Raw genomic sequence first — 14,398 nt, 5'->3', positions numbered from 1 at the left:
CAGGGTGTGTGTTAGCAGAAAGCTGGAATAGAGAGCGGAGACAAGACTTGAACTTCGGCACTCACAGATTTACTAAATAGTGGCTTAACCTCTGTGCCAGATGCACACCCCTCAGCTTGTTTGTTCAGCTGAAAACTGAAATAATTGTGCATTGTATTTTGCTTGTATTCCTAGGTAGTTTTAGTGAACTGAGCAAAATACTTGACATAAATGTGCCTCACAATTTGTGAATTCACAGATTATGAGTTATTATCACTACAGTAGTCATGGAGGTTAGTTTGCTATATGTAAAGTTTACTTGGGACTTTTTTTACCTGAGAGGTAGAACCCAATTTTCTCTCTCTTTTTTTTTTTTTTTTTGACAGGCAGAGTGGACAGTGAGAGAGAGAGACAGAGAGAAAGGTCTTCCTTTGCCGTTGGTTCACCCTCCAGTGGCCGCCGCTGCCGGCGCACCGCGCTGATCCGATGGCAGGAGCCAGGTACTTCTCCTGGTTTCCCATGAGGTGCAGGGCCCAAGCACTTGGGCCATCCTCCACTGCACTCCCTGGCCACAGCAGAGAGCTGGCCTGGAAGAGGGGCAACCGGGACAGAATCCGGCGCCCTGACCGGGACTAGAACCTGGTGTGCCGGCGCCACAAGGCGGAGGATTAGCCTAATGAGCCACGGCGCCGGCCTAGCTGTTTCTTGTGAGACCTGCTTGTTATGGTTAAAACAGAATTATATCTGCTGTGAGAAGGATCAATGACTAGAATGATTTTTTGTGTCGTAGAACCTCCCAACTTTCAATATGTCAGTGTTTGTCAACTTATATTAAAGCTCACTGTAACTTCATTAAGAACAATAAGAGTCTATGGGCTGGCACTGTGGTGTAGTGGGTAAAGCTGCCACCTGTAGTACTGGTATCCCATATGGGTGCCAGTTTGAGTCCTGACTGCTCCTCTTCCAATCCGGCTCTCTGTGATGGCATGGGAGGGCAGTGAAAGATGGTTCAGGTGCTTGGGCCGCTGCACTTGGGAGACCTGGAAGAAGCTCCTGGCTCCTGGCTTCAGATCGGCCCAGCTCTGGCCATTGCAGCCATCTGGGGAGTGAACCAGCAGATGGAAGACCTCTCTCTCTCTCTGTCTCTCTCTGTCTCTCTCTGTCTCTCTCTGCCTCTGCCTCTCTATAACTCTTTCAAATAAATACATAAATCTTTTAAAAGAGGAAAAGAAAGAATCTAAAAGAGAAAGATTGCAGATGATATTAGAAAAAAAGACTTCCTTTAGATTTTAGTAGGGATATGTGCATGAGATCTTCAAAAGGTTCATGGAATGTGAATATTATGAAAAAACTATTTCAAAAATTTTCTGTACCAAAATAACCTATCTTTAAAAAGTTTTTTTTTTTTTTTAAATTTCTTTATTTGAAAGGCAGAGAGTCAGAGAGAGAGTGGTCCCACCAATTGGTTTACTCCCTAAATGCCCACAGTGGACTGATGGGTCAGGATGTCAGCATCCAGGATACAGGTCTCCCTCTAGAGTGGCTGGAACCCAATCACTTGAGCCATCACTGCTGCCTCCCAGGATCTGCATTAGCAGGAAGCTGAAGTCAGCAGCCGGAGCTGGGAATCGAAATCATCCACTTTGATGTACAAAATGGAAGCCTTCTTATCTTCTAGACCAATGTCTGTAAACTTATCCATAAACTTTTTGAAGTACCCTCATTTTGTACATCGTGGTCACCATATTTATAGTTAATAACAATATATGTTGTCTTTCTAAAGAGAGTGGATTTTAAGTGTCCTCACCACCAGAACATGATCAAATATATGAGGTAATACAAATGTTAGGTTTGATTTAGCCTCTCCACAATGTATATATAAATCAAAATGCTATATTGCATACCATTCATATATACAATTTAGACTTGCCAATTAAAATAAAAGTTTAAAAATTTCACACAAAGTAACTCTACAGTCACAAAGCACTGTGTTATGTATTCCGCCCATGAGATAGAGGTGATCCCAGTATATATTTTGTGTGTGATGACCGGCTTTTCCCCCCAACAACAGCATGAATAGGCTGAATACTCTGCCTCGAGGATTTGGCTCCCTACCAGCTCTTGAAGTCCTGGACTTGACTTACAACAACTTGAATGAAAATTCTCTTCCTGGAAACTTCTTCTACCTTAGTAAGAAACTTTTAATTCTATAAATCTCTTTAACGTGGTACTTTGCGTTCTAAGAGTGAAATTTATTTGCCAGGCCCAAACGCTAAGAGAAATGATTGGATATATATTTTTTTCTTCACAGCTTCCATTTGAATATTCCTTCATAGCTCAGCAGTATGTATGTTTGATATATGGGTGTGTGACACCATGGGGCTGAAGTGGACTTAGTAATGTCATACTCACTTTCTGTGGGAGATTATGTATCTAAATGAGAGCAAGTCTCACATTTAGTTAAGAAACTTGACTTTCTTTTTAAAGAGCATGCCAAAAAGAAGCTTTCCCATGTTGCTAAAAAGCTTTGTAGATTGGCCCTGAGATATTATAATCAATTAATTATAAAACTATCCATTAATAAACTGCTATTGGAATTTTAAAAATTTTCTAGTCAAGATTCTTATTTTAAGTATATAAGTACTCTCATTGATTTAGTCTATATTGTCCAGGACACGATTCAAAAAATAAAAAGAACACACTTCATCATTCATGGGCAAGTGAATGTCTTGCTGTTGATGCTCCTCATCATTAAGAATAACTAATTTTCCAGGAATTCATGAGATATTTCAGAAAGAGTTAATTCTTTTAAATGAATATTCTACTTCTCTAAATAGTGACGTATATGACATCTAGAAATTTCTAATTTTCTGAGCTAGTCTCTAAAATTACCTGTGTAATTTTTATCTGAGTACATTCTCTCTGTACCTATGTTTTTAACCTGTGTCTGTTATCTCTCCCAGACTTTGTCAAGCATATGAAACCAACTCTAAAATATTTTCTTGAGCCATAGTATAAAAACTGCCTTTGCTATGTATATTACATACAGCTGTGTTGAATTTTCAACCAGCAGAATTACTTAAATATCTGTAAACAAATTAAACAAAAGTATACAACTACTTTTACTTCCCATTTTGGGTTGAGATCAATGTTCTGCCCCCCCACCAGCAGGTTGAGATCATGTTAGTAACACATAATGTTTTGAACAAAGTGACTCCTTATATTCTGCTGAACTTTGGCTTTACTCTGTTTACCTGATACCATTATTTTATTCCCTTTGTCTTAATATATTTTGTCATTAAGGCTGTAGAATTATATAATAATAATTAATCTGTTTACAGAAATGTTGGACTGTGAGGATGGCTTAAATAAGCACCCAGCAAAACTTTTCATTTATATATTTAGTTCTAACACTGGTTCTGTATACATAAGAAAGTTTTATTTTAACATAGTTCTGTTTACATGAAAGAGCCCTTTTGCTGTAGGGACTGCTGTAAGATTTGTGAATGCAAATGGAGTCAGAGATGTGAATGCGAAGTAATAGGGAAAAGTAGCCATCTTTTCTTAAAATGCGTTCAAACTCTTTGCCAAAAACTGCCGCTGCCCATGGTTGTTAATTGTGTCAGTCCTCCTGGATATAGATGTTTTCCTGGCTATACCAGCAACACAATAAGCCAGTAAATCTAAGTTTGACCTGCTTGTTATTATTGTGAGCCCTAGGTATGTCAGAGGCTTTTCACCAAGCCAGGGTTATTAATCAAAGCTGACTCCCTAGTATTGATCAGACCTCAAATGGTTGGGTTCCATGCCACCCTGTTTATATATTGCTGTTTAATTTGCAGCCACCCTGCGTGCACTCTATCTAAGTGACAACGATTTTGAAATCCTGCCAGCAGATATTGGGAAGCTCACAAAGTTGCAGATAGTAAGTAATTTATCTAAATTCTTAGAAAATCAATTCACTTCTACAGCCCTTGTAGGAGTAGAATCAAGTCAATTTGGGCAGGAGTAAGGTTGGTTTTGCAGGAATAAACCACAACTCCTGCTACTGCTTCTTGTTTAGCCGCAGACACTTGTAAATAAATTGAAAGGCTTGAGCCTCCGAAGAGGCAGAGGAGAGGGCTAGGGAGAGGACGGGAGTTTCTGTTGAGCACCTCTTTATGTGAAATTGTTTTGACAACTCCTTCTTTTCTTGTATTCAGCTCAGCCTTAGGGATAACGACCTGATCTCGCTGCCTAAAGAAATCGGGGAACTTACGCAGCTTAAGGAACTCCACATTCAGGGGAACCGCCTGACTGTTCTGCCCCCAGAATTAGGTAAGGCTGGCTGCCGGTGAATGATCTTAGGTCTGGGTGTAATTAATGATGATCATCCAAGTGCAGTGATTGTGACAAGCTCTCTCCTCGTCCTGGCACATACCCTCCACCTAGGCATCCGATTCTGATCATTTTAAGAGCGTTTGTCATGGACCAGCATTCAGTTGTTTTGCCTTTGACCTGCCTGGGTGCTGGGTTCTGCAGTTGTGCATCCAGCATCTCAGAAACTGCAGCTGAAAGCTGCCCAGCCCAGCTCCCTGCTCAGTTCCGTTGCCTAGCACTTCATGAAGAAAAAGCAGTCCCCTGATTTCCTGGGACAAATGGGAAACTTGACCTCCAGTTGTCCCATTTAGGTTAGTTCTCTGCTGGTGTTCAGAGTCCAGAGGGCTTTATTCTATGATTTTAAGGACTGAGGAGTAACTCTACATCTTCTCTTCATTGAGCTACAAGGGTTAAGTTTTTTGACTTTGGGAGCTGGGTACAGGATCAAGAAAAACTCTTTTGCAAAAAAAATTTTGAGACAAATAACTTCTTGTCAAAGAACAGATTTTGTACAGTGATTGTTAGCCACAGGTGTTAGCATTAGTGATACTTGGGGAGCTTTTGCCAAATACAAGTGCCTGTCCCCATCCCAACCCTATGAGTCAATTCCTCCATGCGTAAGACAAATTCTCACGTAGTTTGATAAAGTCCATTTAATGCCTCTCACCTGTGCCTTTGGTTAGTGTGGTTGGTAGAAATGGAAAAATACATGTGTCTTTGTTGCTGTTTCACTTTTCAAGCAATGAGGCAATGCAGAATATTAAACAGTTATTATCAGTTAGTAATTTGTTAGAAAAATACCTTCCAGAATCTACATATGCCTGTGTATACATTTTAAAAACTTACATCACTTCTGTTATTTAAATACTGTATGTAGTCATATTTCTCTGACATTTCTTTTAAGCTCTCCAATAGTAAAGTATATATTTTTATTCAGGAATAGAATAAAAGGAAAAGTCTTTCAGTGTTTTTGCTAGCTGTGCCTGGAGAAACGTAGTCTTCACATTTCTCTGGTGGGTTTTCCCTTTCAGACAAACACTCAGTTGGAAGCAAATGGTAACCCCTCAAAGTCTCTGTTACAAATCTAAACTCAAGATGAAGCGAATGTATTATTTGTTTTTGAATAGTAGCTTGTTAAAAAGTCAAGAATAATAGATGAGACAGTAATATAATAATATCTGTTATATTAATGTATATATTAATGTAGTGCATTAATATACATTAATAATATATTATAATATATAATGTATATTAATACCTGTATATTAATGGTACTAAGACCTCATGTTCCAAGGCACAATGATAGGTATTTTTTCTGCAATATCTCTCAGAAGTGTCATGGGACCAGTAAGCAGACTTTTTATGGGCTTGGAGGCGCACCCATGGGGACACAGCTTCTGAGTTTACATGTGAGATCTGAACTTGACAGTCCGCCCTCCTTGCCCACATTCCTGACCACTGTGGTATACCCCTTCCCATTGATAAGCCAGTTTTTTAGAGGATTCCTAAAAATGTGATTGGTAGGTTTCAGCGAAACACAACGCCTGCCCACCTTTCCAACATGGTGGCAGGAGTGGAGATGGTACAGTGTGTCTCCTTGCATGGTGGACCCTGCTGGTGTGTGAGCAAGGCTAGGATATCACTTTCCAAAGATGATGCTGAGATGGCTTCTGTTCCATTCCAAGCCAGTTGTGCTGTTCTGTGGCTCCTGCACCACAGTGGGGATGTCTTGTGTGTGTGTGTGTGTATATGTATGTGTGTGTGTAGTATCTTAGGTGACTGTATCTATAGGCTGTTTCTGACTGGCTGATAAGCAGTTCTGGGCACTGATACACCTGCTGTTTATTATGTTCCTGCAGGATCCAGTGGCTGCAGGTTTGCTGCTGGATACATTTTTAAGTGTGGATGATGGATTTCCCTACTCTATTAATTTTTTACCTATATGAATATACAGTATAAAGCTTTTGAGATTTCTATGAAATTTTCTTTCAAAATGAAGCCAGAGTCTTTGAACTTGAAACCTTGATGGTAAGAGTGTTTAAGCCAAGCAAGGAAATCCAGATGAGTTCTGACTTGACACATCTAAAAGCACACAGGAACACAGAAAAATAAAGTCAGGGGCTAGAGTTTTAATATGTAATCATATTATTTTCCTTTCTTTGTACATCCTTGGGTATGTTATTTAAAATATTTCTAGTTCCTAAACAATAAAGCGTGTGGTTTCATATTAGTTCACATAGCTTTAGAAAATTAGATGTAGGCTGGCGCTGTGGATGACTTGGCTAATCCTCCGCCTGTGGCGCCAGCACCCCAGGTTCTAGTCCAGGTTGGGGCGCCGGATTCTGTCCCGGTTGCTCCTTTTCCAGTCCAGCTCTCTGCTGTGGCCCGGGAGGGCAGCAGAGGATGGCCCAAGTGCTTGGGTCCCTGCACCCACATGGGAGACCAGGAAGAAGCACCTGGCTCCTGGCTTTGGATTGGTGCAGCTCCGGCCATAGCGCATAGCGGCCATTAGGGGAGTGAACCAACGAAGGAAGACCTTTCTCTCTATCTCTCTCTCACTGTCTGTAACTCTACCTGGCAAATTAAAAAAAAAAAAAAAAAAAAAAAAGGAAAGAAAATTAGATGTAAATTGGGTTTGTCACTCACCCATTTATTTATTCATTCTTCAAACATTTACTAAGATGCCTCCTTAGACCAGTTCTTGGCTCCAAGGAACTTACTTTTCCAGTAAAGTAAAATTCATTTATTCAGCAACTGTTTATTGAACCGTGCTTCATATATGTGCTAGGAATTGTGACAAGAAACAGAACACCTCTTACAGAGGTGACATTCTAGTTTGGTATGATAGAAGATAGATAGATGATAGATAGATATCATCATGCCTCGTGGTGTGCAGTTCTAAGCTGCAGGAAGGGTGAGCAGAGACAGCCTCATTCATAAGGTGGTGCCATTTCGACAAGAGACCTAAAGGAGGGAGCTCTCCTGGTAGAGGGGATAGCAGTAGGAAAGGTCCTGAGATGGGCTTGTGTATTGAGGAGCAGCAGAAAGATTGGCATGGAGTGACGAGGGGGAAAGGTGTAAGACAGGAACTCAAGAAGGAAGTGGGGACAGTTCAGTTGGGAACTGGTGGGGCACTGTCACAGCTTTGACTTTCACTCTGAATGAGATGAACCCCCATAGGTGTCCCCATCCCAATCACCAGAATTTGTAAGTTTTTTACTGTATATGCCAATGTGATTCAGAATCTTGAGTGGGGAGATGAGACCCGTGTCATCATAAGGGTCCTTTTTTTAAAAAAAAAAGATTTTATTTATTTATTCGAAAGTCAGAAAGTTACACAGAGAGAAGAGAAGCAGAGAGGTCTTCCACCCGATGGTTCACTCCCCAATTAGCCTCAACGGCCGGAGCTGCATGGATCTGAAGCCAGGAGCCAGGAGCTTCTTTTGGGTCTCCCATGTGGGTGCAGGGGCCCAAGGACGTGGGCCATCTTCTACTGCTTTCCCAGGCTGTACCAGAGAGTTGGATCGGAAGAGGAGCAGCTGGGACTAGAACCAGTACCCATATGGGATGCCAGCGCCTTAGGCCAGGGTGTTCACCTGCTGTGCCACAGTGCCAGCCCCCATAAGGGTCCTTATAATAGAGAAGCAGGAGGGGTAAGGGTTATAGGAGATGTGGTGACAGAAGCGAGGTTGGAGTCACATGTGAAAGAGGCGCTAAGCCAAGCCTCAAAAGGCATGGAAACAGGTTTCTTCCCTGAGGCTTTCAGAATGAATGCAGTCCTGCTGGCACCTTGCAACCTCCAATTTCAGACTTGCTACCTCCAGACAGTCAGGGACTAGATTTCTAATGTTCTAAGCCACTGTGTGTGTGTTGTGACAGCAATGGGAAGCTAATACAAAAGGAAGATATTGAGGATATTTAGCAAAGGTATGACATAGTTGACTGACTTTTCAAAGAAATCCTTTGGCTGCTCTATTAATAGGCAGAAGGGGGTCAGGGATGAGGATAGAAGCATAGCGTCCAGACAGGAGACTAACAATCCAGGTGAGAATAAATGCTGGCTTCAACCAGGTGCTAGTGGTGGTGGTAGAAGGCATGGTCAGATTCTGGCTGGTGATGTTCTCCACATGAGAGTGAGAGTCAAGGTTGATGGTGAGGTTTTGAGCCTGAACAGTTGGAAGGATGGGGAAGACTAGGTTAGGAAGACAGGGACAGGGGAAGAGAAGAGATAGTCATGAACTGAGTTTTGGGTGTCTTAAGTTCCAGATGCCTTTGGAATTCTGTCTAAGAAGGCAACAGGATACTAGAAGCTGGAATTCAGGAGCAAGGACTGGGCTACATATGTGAACATAGTTCCAAGCACTATCATCCTGAAATCAGTGTCACAGATTGGACGAGATCTCTTAGCTGTGACTGTAGAGTGTGGAAATGGAACCATGAAGCACTTTGGTTCCTACACATCAAAGCCGAAAGGATTGAGGACATTGTGAGGAGGACTGGCTCCCAGGCAAACATCTGCAGCAGAATTAATCAGTGTAGAGGTTAAAAGGCCCGCAGCAGTAGGAGAGGAGGGAAATGCAGATAAAGACCAATCCTCACAATAGGTAAACAGCCCCAGCATAAACCCTGTGAAGGTGATTTCAGGGCCAACAGCTGTATCTGGCGGTAATGAGCTGTGTTCTCTTTCACCTTGGCATGTTTGCATTCATATTGGACAGTTGTCTTGTGAGCCAAAGATTTGAGTTTTATGTTTTGAGTGTTCCATGGTTTTTGCTGTTTGTTCTTGATAGAATCATTTCTGGTTTCTTGATTTCTAGAGTGCCCTGGGATTCCTTCACCTGCATTTGTCTCCCAAATAATTGTCTTTGGAGAGGAAAATCACATTGGTCAGCTAGGAACCAACACAGTGAAGTGTTTTAGACCTCAGTGCATCAGTTAAGCAGCCTATGGGATGGGTGATGTCTATAATGCTACATCTACCTGGAACTAGCTGGCTTAGTGCCCTACTTACATGCTGGTGATCTATAGCAACTTTTAAAAAAGTATACTAACTGTGAGAAGCACATGTGTTCTTTCTAGCTTACTTGCAAAGGGGAGAAACAAATATTGATTCATTTCAGACAGAACGTGCTGTCATGAATTGAGAATTTTCTCCCATTTACATTCTCTAGAATGAGCAGAATTAAAATCTGTTCTGTTTCATCTCTTAATCCTCTTTGTGTGTGTGTGTGTGTGTGTGTGTACATTGAGAAGCTAAAGAAAACCATTTTCCTTACTGAGGTAGGCAAGAAGGAAATGTGCTATTCTTTGTTTTGTCAATTAAGTCCCTGATTATTAGATTCTTGTTTATCTTCTCATGAGTTACTGCCATTCTGTTGGCTGATTCTCAAATATTTTATCCAGAGGTAATTCTTTATTTAGTGGAGGGTTAACTTTGTGATTATAAAGTAAATTGAAAGTATGTCATTGCAAAAATTAAAAGAAAAATAAGAAAGGAAGGAGGAGGGAGAGTAGGAGTGAAGGAGGGGAGGTAGGTAGAATGGGAAGTATTATGCTCTTAAAACTGTATATATGGGGGCCGGTGCTGTGGCATAGTGGGGGAGGCCACCACCTGCAGTGCCAACATCCCATATGGGCGCTGGTTTGAGTCCTTGCTACTCCACTTCTGATCCAGCTCTCTGCTGTGACCTGGGAAAGCAGTGGAAGATGGCCTGAGTCCTTGGGCCCCTGCACCCACGTGGGAGACCTGGAAGAGGCTTCTGGCTCCTGGCTTCAGATCGATGTGGCTCCAGCCATTGTAGCCATCTGGCGAGTGAACCAGCAGATGGAAGACCTCTCTCTTTAACTCTGACTTTCAAATAAATAAATATTTTTTTAAAAAGAACTGTATATATGAAATACATGAAATTTGTTCCCTTTATAGAAATGAAAAGTTTTTTAGAAGCATTATTTTAATGTAAACCTTAGAGTACTAAAGTTCTTTGGGTCTTCATCACTGAGCTGGAGTTCAGATCTTTCTGTCCCAGTTCCTTACTCTGCGACTTTGACCAATTTGTTTTGTTTCCTGTACCTGATATCCCCTTATTGTATTGAATACCAAAAGGATAATCCACACGAAGCATTTATCCTGCATCAGGAAAAAGTAGAACTGCTCTGAATATGTTAGTCGGTGAACACACACATGCACGCACAGTGGATTTTCATTCTAGCAAACTCTGACTACTTAAAGGCTGGTAGTTGCTGAGATCTTAGTGAGAAAGAGTGACAGAGTAGAGTCAGCCACCACAGTCTCCCTCACAGAGTGTGATTGGTTCCTTTATTCTGTGGCTCAAAGAAAGGTTTTGAACTGTCCTCTTGTATGAAAGCTGAGTGTCATGGAGCCGTTGGAAGAGATGAGTGAGGGAACATGAAGGAGAAGCAAAGATCAAATGGCTTTACCCTGCATGGCAAATGCTAGGTGTGGACAGGAGATCCAGTGATCCACGGCACTTATCCCACCACAATCACTGTCGCAAGCTTACAGTTTCAAAGGTGATTTTCAAGTTGATGTCCTTTTTGTGAGTTTTATATTGAGGTTGGGAGCAAGGTCACCTAATCCTACCCAGAAAGCTCTGGTTAGCTTTTTGGTTGGACCATTATTTGCTTCATTCATTCTTCTGTTTTTGACCTTCTTTGTGTGCCTATTAGCTGTATCCAAGTGTTGGATATTTTGCAGTACTCACACTCCTTAGACTCACTCTTGCATCCTGTGTTCCAGTCTTAAGCTGCCTCTCTGCAAGTGGCAACTTTGTTTGCCATTTGGTTCATTCTTATTGTCTTAGCTTAGCATTTGTGATAGTGCTGCTTTCCTTGATGATTTTTTTCTTCTCCCAGAGCTCATGATAATCATTGTTCGGAGCTGATTTTCATTTTGTAATATCCCTGACATATGCAGACCTTGTAATTCTTTTGTAAGTTCTCTCCATATTAGTAATTTATTTTGTGTTTAAAACACACAATATAAATTGACCTTCTTACATTGTGTGAAGTATTTTCTGGAATTGGACAAGCTGGTTGAGCCATCCTCTGAAATCGGAATGCTTTCCTTAAAATGTAAGCCAATTATTAGCCATATCTTGAATAATCAGACTCCAAGAATATAAGTTAAGTTTTAAAATTTTTTAGTCTAATGTAGATTCTCTGTTCTGGGTAATTTTCTGCACAGTCCAAGGTATCTTCATATTGTTGTCAGAATTGGTTTTTTTTTCAGCCGGTGCCGCGGCTCTCTAGGCTAATCCTCCACCTGCGGCGCCGGCACCCCGGGTTCTAGTCCTGGTCAGGGCGCCAGATTCTGTCCTGGTTGCCCCTGTTCCAGGCCAGCTCTCTGCTGTGGCCCAGGAGTGCAGTGGAGGATGGCCCAGGTCCTTGGGCTCTGCACCCATGTGGGAGACCAGGAGAAGCACCTGGCTCCTGGCTTCGGATTAGCGCGGTGCGCCGGCCACAGCGGCCATTAGGGGGTGAACCAACGGAAAAGGAAGACCTTTCTCTCTGTCGCTCTCTCTCTCACTGTCCACTCTGCCTGTCAAAAAAAAAATTTGATTTTTTTTCTTCCTGTATCCTGTTGCTTATGAAAAGTAGAGCTGTGTCATGAGCTGTCTCTTAGTTAGGCTGATAAGTAGTACTACTGAATTTTCCATTTTCTGTACTTCTTTCTTCTTGGTATTTAATAGTCTTGTCCATTGTAGCCTTGGAAATGAAGTTATGACATGGGACAACACAGTTGAGAGCACAGTCAGTGAATTGGCTTGCCTGTCTCTGCATTGCCAGATGAGTGACCTTGAGTGAGAAAGACTGACCCGTGTGCTAATCACTGACCGTTGCTGAGTAATAGCTGGCCATTTTCTACCTCATGTGTAATTTGTAGTTCACCAAGATACCTACCAGAGATACTTTGACTGCTTATGGATCATAGTTAAAGGAAAATGAAGAAATTTTGTAACAAGCTTAAAGAGTGTTGGGTAAAGCCACCACCTTCAGCACCAGCATCCCATAGGAGCTGCTTCTCCACTTCCAATCCAGCTCCCTTCTGATGTGCCTGGGGAAGCAGCTGAGGATGGCCCAAGTGATTAGGCCCCTGGAACCCACATGGGAGACCTGGAAGAAACTTCTGGCTCCTGGCTTTGGACTGGTCCAGCTCTGGCCATTGTGACCATTTGGTGAGTGAACAAGCAGATGGAAAATCTCACTCTCTCACTCTGTTGCTCTGCCTTTCAAATGACTAAATACATCTTTAAAACAAACAAACAAACAAACAAACAAAAAAAACAATTAAAGGGCTGGTGCTGTGACACAGGGTTAAAGCCCCAGCCTGCTTGCTGGTATCCCATATGGGCACCGGTTTGAGTCCTGGCTGCTCTATTTCTGAACCAGCTTCCTGCTAATGCACCTAGGAAAGCAGCAGAGGATGGCCCAAGTCCTTGGGCCCCTGTACCCACATGGGAGATCTGGAATAAGCTCCTGGCTCCTGCCTTCGGATCAGCTCAGCTCTGGCCATTGCAGCCATTTGGGGAGTGAACCAGTGGATGGAAGATCTCTCTCTCTCTCAGTAACTCTTTCAAATAAATAAAATAATAAATCTTAAAAAATGATTAAAAAGTGTTTTATATGATGGTACTTCTAAAAGTTTGTGGAAAACGGAGTTAAAAGATAAGTTTAGTTTGCAACAACAAAGTTCAAAGTTCATGCACATGAAGGATCTTCAGAACATTCATGGAAAATCCATGTTATGGAAAACTACACATGCATTTCAATTTTTTGCACTAAAATGAACTTACTTTTTAAAATTCTGTTCTCCATGAACTTTTTGCAGTGTGCTCACATATTTTTTATTTAAAAAGTAGTTTTCAATATATACAAATATAACATAATTATCCTTTTATTCACTGGCTGATTGGAAGATTTATAGAATTTGGTTTCTGGAATGCTGACAGAGGAGAGGAATGGTCTACATGTTCTTATACATATTTAAAATCACACAATGAATATATCTCGTTCCAGATTCTGCTGTAGACAATGTGAGGCATGTCTGTTTGAGACTTCCCAGGAGGTGCTGTTTGTCCAGTCCCTCACCTGCATTGCTGTTTCTATTCTACCCTCTTGCGTTCATTTCACTAGCTGCTTACACAATCAAATTTGCAAATCCTGAATTTACTCCTTGGCCTCAGTTTTCTGTCTCTTGGGGGAAATACCAACCCCAAAACACACAGGAAGGTTCACTGCAGAAGAGCCCCATTCCACTGGTTCTTGCTGTTACCCTCCTTGGGTTGGGTTGGGTTTGGTAATACCTTTCCTCTTTTGCCCTTTAGGAAAAGCGGTGATAATTTTGGTTGTGACAGTCCAACAGGAAGTCCTCAGGAGAAGTGGCTGTATAGGGATGATTGTGGTTGTGGAGCCTGGCAAAGGAACTTTAGAGAGGCTGGGAGACATGGGTGCAGGTTTTCTAGACCACAGAGAAGGAGGTGAAAGTGGGCAGAAGGCTCCTCCAGTGGAAGGAGCCAGGAGATGTCAGAGCACATACTTGTTTGGTTACATCATTTATGACTTAACAATTTTATTTTATTTTTAGAAATTTTTATTTTACTTGAAAAACAAAGAGCGAGATCTTCCATCTTCTCATTCACTCAATTGCCCACAACAGTCAGCGTTTGGCCATGCTTGAACTGGGAACCCAGAATTCAGTTCAAGTTTCCTACATGGGTGGTAGGAGCCCAAATATTGGGGTTGTATCTGCTGCCTCCCAGGCACATTAGCAGGAAGCTGGATCTAAAGCAGAACTGGGGTTGCACCCAGGCTCTCCAATATAGATGTACATGTCCCAAGCAGTGATGTAAGCTGTTGCACCAAATGTCTGCCCCTGTTTTGTTTTATTATTTTACTTTTTCTGCACTGATCCAAAGAAGCCAAAGAGATGTAGGAGGAGAAGGTTTAACATTTATTGAGCCTGTAAGCTGTCCGGTTAGGCATTTTATAGATATCTTCTCATTTAGATTACAATAGCTGGGCAAGTTGAGGCCTTTCTCCC

The 14,398-nt window shown here is 41.8% G+C and overlaps 1 protein-coding gene across 1 annotated transcript in view; it reads left to right on the top strand.

The window, feature by feature from the left end:
* The window catches only part of RSU1 (Ras suppressor protein 1), a 212,290-nt gene that overhangs the window by 53,767 nt on the left and 144,125 nt on the right, over window positions 1-14,398 (top strand). Inside the window, exons 5-7 of the mRNA XM_002717423.5 lie at window positions 2,051-2,169; window positions 3,822-3,904; window positions 4,182-4,296. Coding sequence (XP_002717469.1) covers window positions 2,051-2,169; window positions 3,822-3,904; window positions 4,182-4,296 — 317 coding nt within the window. The remainder of the gene's footprint in view (window positions 1-2,050; window positions 2,170-3,821; window positions 3,905-4,181; window positions 4,297-14,398) is intronic.

The sequence above is a fragment of the Oryctolagus cuniculus genome, chromosome 13, assembly GCF_964237555.1.
Source record: "Oryctolagus cuniculus chromosome 13, mOryCun1.1, whole genome shotgun sequence".
NCBI lineage: Eukaryota > Metazoa > Chordata > Mammalia > Lagomorpha > Leporidae > Oryctolagus > Oryctolagus cuniculus.
This window is presented reverse-complemented; position numbering and strand designations above follow the sequence as displayed.